Source organism: Chinchilla lanigera, unplaced genomic scaffold, assembly GCF_000276665.1.
Source record: "Chinchilla lanigera isolate Chin_1 unplaced genomic scaffold, ChiLan1.0 scaffold00188, whole genome shotgun sequence".
Taxonomy (NCBI): domain Eukaryota; kingdom Metazoa; phylum Chordata; class Mammalia; order Rodentia; family Chinchillidae; genus Chinchilla; species Chinchilla lanigera.
Genome location: NW_004955589.1, coordinates 690,669 through 696,287, shown reverse-complemented (window position 1 = coordinate 696,287; position 5,619 = coordinate 690,669). Strand labels below are relative to the sequence as shown.

The 5,619-nt window shown below is 48.1% G+C and overlaps 1 protein-coding gene across 2 annotated transcripts in view; it reads left to right on the top strand.

Moving 5' to 3' along the window:
* The first annotated feature begins 482 nt into the window (after positions 1 to 482).
* The window catches only part of Riiad1 (regulatory subunit of type II PKA R-subunit (RIIa) domain containing 1), a 9,084-nt gene continuing 3,947 nt past the window's right edge, over positions 483 to 5,619 (top strand). The window contains exons 1-2 of one of the 2 annotated variants that reach the window (XM_005414557.2): positions 483 to 606; positions 1,090 to 1,166. In XM_005414557.2, coding sequence (XP_005414614.1) covers positions 523 to 606; positions 1,090 to 1,166 — 161 coding nt within the window. In that variant the 5' untranslated portion in view covers positions 483 to 522. The remainder of the gene's footprint in view (positions 607 to 1,089; positions 1,167 to 5,619) is intronic. The other variant, XM_005414556.2, reaches the window with a different exon arrangement.

Genomic DNA, 5,619 nt, shown 5'->3' with positions numbered 1-5,619 from the left:
GGTGTCCCGCAGGTCTTTCCCAGCATCCTGAGAAGGTTCCTCTGCAGATGTGCTAAGGGTACTCTGGGTCCAAGATTCCACTGAGAAATGTCCACAGGAACGATACAAAGTTGGGAAGAAAAAAAGCTTGGATTCGCTGTCCTCAGCTGCAGGATTCCTTGCCACATTCAGCATCTGGCCAGGTAAGGAACCAACTGCTGGGAGAGCCTGTCTAAGGAAACTTTTTCCTGCTTTGTTCTAGTCTAGGGCTAAGAAAAAATATTATTGAGGTTAGGTACGGCCAATAAGAAAGGCTCATTGCTTATACACTGAAGTTGAGAAACCTCCCAAATTTACATCCTTCGGAGACTCCTCACCCCCACCTCCCCACGTTTACGCCCCAGCTGCAGAGCCCGGTCCATACTGTTTCCTAGGATTCCCCGCTTGCAAGGCGGGGGCTGGACTGGTGGGGCGGGGCGGAGGGCGGGGCCGAGGGCGGGGCCTCGCTGAACAACCACCCGTCGCCTTGACGACCGCGGCAAGATGGCTGCGCTACGGCAAACGCAGCTAGGACAGGACCCCGGGCTGCTGAGCCCGGAGAAGCTGGAGCAGCTGCGAAACTTCAAGGTGCGTGAGTCGGTGCTCCCTACGCCCGCCTCCATCAAATGCTGCTCCCCAGAACAGGACCCGCAGACAGCGAGAAGGGCCGTGAGAGAGAGGAACGGGGGAGCCGTGCCTAGATCGAGGGGGGCTCTTGGCAGATCTTTGGGCCTCCCGGCCCCAGAGCCGAGCTCGACGGGCTACTAAAAGTGCAGGAAGAATTAAAGCAGGAATCCAGCGGGAGACATGGACCGAAATTACTGCCAGATAAATCAAGTTAGATACAGTACAAAGAACTTCGGGTGGGGATCCAACCTCAGTGAAGGCCCCTAAATTTGAGCTGGAGGCATCGGGAGAGAAGTGGAAGGAAGCCGGGTGGCGTAAGCGTTTAGCACCCCAGGCAAAGACCCGGGTTAAGCGGGCTGGTCATTTCTCCCAACCTTTCAACCTCTGGGGTCGGACCTGGATCGGGCCCCTGAGGGAGCGTGACCCTTTGCTCTTACCCCGCAGATCCAGACACGAATTGCTAATGAAAAGTACCTGAGGACCCACAAGGAGGTGGAGTTGCTTCTAAGTGGCTTCTTCAGGTAGGTGGCTTTCCAGATCGGCCTTGGACAGCTGGTGGACAGTTTTATAAAATCTTGCTGCGGGGAGATGAATATCAGCGCCCTTTCAGTGCTCCCTGTTGCTTCTAACTCCTTAAAAGTTAGAAAAATCCTAAGATCAAATTTTCTTCTAACACTTGATTTGTAGTGCTAAGGTTTTCTTAAGCAGTCTCTTAGAGATTTCCTTCAGTTATCTCTAAATTCTTTTTCTCTGTGTGTTTGTTTTTGTGGCACTGGATATTGAACCCAGGCCCTTCGCATTGAGCTACATCCCCAGCCTTTTCTCTTCTTTTTTTCTTTTCTTTTGTTTTCTGTTTTATTTTGTTTGGTTTTTGAGATAGGTTCTCGCTATGTAGTTCAGATGGGTCTTAAACTCACTATGTAGCCCAGGCTGGCTTCCAACTCACAGTGATCCTCCTGCCTCAGCCTGCTGAGTACTGGGATTGTAGGCTTGGGCTACCAGGCCTGGCTTTTTTTTTAAATTTTGTATTTTGAGACAGGTTCTTGCTAAGTTTCTGACTTGTCCAAGCTGGCCTTGAACTTGCTGTCTTGTTGCAGCTTCCCAGAGGGCTCAGATTACTATTCACTCACTTTAACTGTAAAGGGAAATAAATACATATGACCCTTGGAAGAGGGAATTTGGCACTGAGAAACCCCACAAGCAGCCACTGGATATGGAATGTTATTCTCAACTGAAGTACCTAAACAAGATCACTAATAGGACTTTAAAATATTAAATGCAGAGCCAGGCATGGTGGTATATGCCTGTAATCCCAGCACTCAGGAGCTAAAGCAGGAGGATCACCACAAGTTCAAGGCCAGCCTGAGCTACGTAGTGAGACTGTCTCAAAAAAACCAAAATCAACAAATAAATAAACTCAGATGTCTGGCCTTTCCCTACCTGAGAACATTGTTGTAGAAAAACTCCAAGGATTGACAGCTACTTATTTGTTAGGCAAAAGAAGGCCGTTTTCCATGGTACCTGGAACTTAATCTTTCCTGCTCCATACTGCATTTCAGTGTGGCATTTGCTTGAATGGAAAAATCTAATGTAATGAAAGACAAAGAACTGAAGAAAGGAAGAAAAAAATGGAACATGAGTGGATGAAAACAATGAACTGTCTCAGGGGCTGCTTGGCTATAGTCAAATCTGCAAGCTTTAAACAATAATAATGAGGGCTGGGGGTATAGCTCAGTGGCATAAGCACCTGCCTGGCAAGCACAAGGTCCTGAGTTCGATTCCCAGCACAAAAATAAATAAATAAATAAATCATAATAATAATGGCTTCATTTCCAGATCCCAGATTGTTTCTCTACCCCAGCTGTCATCACATTGTGTTATAGCTGCCTTCTCAGTCTTGTGCTGCTGTTACTGGTCCAGTGCTCCAAGCTGGTAGTCATGGGTGTGTCCCCAGTCCCATACAGCAACACCTTGATACAGTTTTGCTGACCCCCCCCAACAACTCTACAAAAGATAAGCTTAGGCTGGGGATTTAGCTCAGTGGCATAAACACCTGCCTGGCAAACACAAGGTCCTAAATTCAATTCCTGGTACCAAAAAAAAAAAAAAAATCACATGGATGAACCTCAGAAGTTATTGCCAAGTGGAAAAAAAGATCATTGGAGATAAGTTTATGCAGGGTGTGGTGGTGTACACCTGTAATCCCAGTGCTCTGGAAGCTGAGACAGGAGGGTGAAGAGTTCCAGGCCAGCCTGGGCTACAGAGCAAGACTCTCAAAAGCAAAGCCACTGGTGCACATCTGTAATCCCCACACTCAGGAAGCTGAGGCAGGAAGATTGTGTGGGAGTTTGAGACCAGCCTGGGCGACAAAGTGAGCTCAAGGCCAGCCTGAAGTGCATAGCGAGACCCTGTCTCAAAAAACAACAACAACAAAAGCCGGCAAACAAAATTATTATTTCCATTTTAGAAGTGTGACAAGTTAGTCTCAAAGAAGTCAGGTACCTTCCTCACATTGCTGAGCTAGATTCGGAGCCCTTTTTCTTCCACTGTATTGTGCCGTAAGCATCGGTCCACAGGGAGAAAGGTCCACAGGACCATTTGCTTACAACCCAGGGGCGCTGTCCTTCCTTTTGGTGGTAAGGCAACTTTCTTCGTGTGTTTGCTGGATTTAGGGTTCCAGCATCACAAGAAAAAGCAGAAGAGGTCTGAGGGCTGGGGTGTAGCTCTGAGACAGAGCTCTTGCCTAGCATGCATGCATAGGTCCTGGGTTCAAGGCCCAGCCCTCAAAAAGAAAATAAGAGGGTATATCTAGAAGGCTGCTTTTTCTCAAACCTCTTTGGTTTTTTTCTTCAGTCTCACTGTTTTTCGTATTTTAGCCATTTGTTTGAGGGCCAGCAGACATAGAGGACACAGAGAGGAAGGAGGCAGGGAAAAGAAAAAGCTGAAACCTATCCAGCTCGTCTGTGAAGGTCAGGTTCATTGAAGCCGGGAGTAAGTGTTGGTCAAAATATAGGGTAGAAGTCACCTGTCAGTGTCAGCCGGGGGGTTTGGCCATCACTTTTTGCACCTTTTCTTCAGAAAAGAGTTAAAGCATGGAGATTCCTGCTCTAGGGAGCTTGCCATCCAAGTTAGGAATGGTTCCACTTGATCTTAGCCAAAAGGCCGGAAGCGATAGGAATGGTTCCAGAATTAAGTCTCCATCTGCCTTGTGCACATGCAAGGGTTGTGCGTGCGGTTTCGGTCACTGGTGGAGGATGGCCCTGCTTGTGTTTGTCCAGGAACAGTTTCCGGGAGGAAGGTGGGTGTGAAGTCCTGGCTGCTTCGGCGACAGCCCCAGGCGTCTTCCCTTTCCTCCCCATCCCCTCCCAGGGCCTTATGGGCCACCAGACTTTTCCTTTCGCTGTTCCTGAAATTCCCTGCATGAAATCCTGCGGGCTCCTTTTAGGCCTATTCTTGGGGTGGACGGGGATGTGTTCAAAGTGCGAGGGTTTGCTTTTTGTTTGATGTTATTGTTATTTTCTTTGAGTAGTAGCAGAGTGGATGAGAAACTGCTCTGGACTTCTACTGGCCATTTCTCATGGCACCACCTGTGAGAAGAAGGGAGAGGGGAGGGCAGGGACCCAGCAGCTTGCCTTTGCTGTCTGTGTTGCTCCTCTCTGCTCCTCATTTTGAGCCGTGAGAAGCTCTGAGCTGGTCTTACTAGGAAGTAACTTGCCTGCTTGACTTTTATGGATTCTACTGATTGGTGGCCAGCTATAGTTTTCCCATGTATTCCAGAAATAGTCTACAGAATTCTTTGTACCTTAGTTTTGGGCCTGAGAAATAAAAAGAGTAGTGATCAAACTTATTTTAGGTTTAACTTGTTATGGTTTGTGTCTGCACGTCCCCCCAAAGCCTCATGCAGTCATGGGGTGGGCTTCTAGAGTTTGTGATTGATTCATGGTCCAATGCTGGGATCATGGGTGTGAGTGCTACACCCGCCCTGGGGTGGGCAGCCTGTGTACAGTATAAGGGAGGGAAAGAAGCTTGCTCTTGCTTCTTCCTTTTTGCTCTTGCTGCTTTTGCTATCTTACACCACCATGAACTGTTGCCCTCTGCCGTGTGCCACCATGCCTTGGAGCCAGCCGAGTGTGGACTGAAACTTCCACAAACTGTGAACTAACTAAACCTTTCCTTCCTTAATTTTGGATGTCAGGTATTTTGTTTCAGCAACAAGAGAAAAGTAACCAAGACAGGGCTGGAGGTATGGTAGCCATATACGACACTGGACAAAGGCTTCATTGGATGTTTTTGTAACTACCCAGGCAGATGAATCTTCCCCAGTTTTTTCAGCCTGTTCTCCCTTGGCTGGAAAAAAGGCTCAGTGGTGCTTCTATTTTGCCGCCTTTTGTCTAAAACACTCTATTGGCAGGCATAGAAAAGTGACATGTCCTAGGTTAGGTGAGCCCCCATGCCCAGCTCCAGTGCCCAGAGGAAGAAATTGAACCTCACCAGTGCCTCAGCCCTTTGGGGTCCCTTCCATCACTCTTCCCGTCACAGCAACCAGCATTCTGCATTTAAAAGACTCTTTTGCAGTGGTGGGGCTTTTAACTCAGGGACTCATGTATGCTAGGCAAGAGCTCTGTCACCGAGCTGCAGCCCCAGGCCCACCGGGATTCTGATCTCTGACAGCACAGATTCATTGTGCCCTTTTGTATTTTATATAAATGAAGTTCTTGTATAAAAGCGCTCCCAGCCAGGCGTGGTGGTGCACGCCTGTAATCCCAGCACTCAGGAGGCTGAGGCAGGAGGATCATTGCAAATTCAACACCAGCCTGGGCTACAGAGTGAACTCAAGGCTAGCCTGAACTGCATAGTGAGACCCTATCTCAAAAAGACCAAAAAAAAAAAAAAGAAAAGGTGCACCTATGTGCCTGCTGTCTTTTATTCAGGAGTAGCTAGTAACTCCTCTCTTCTCACCTCCTTGGCTGTGTG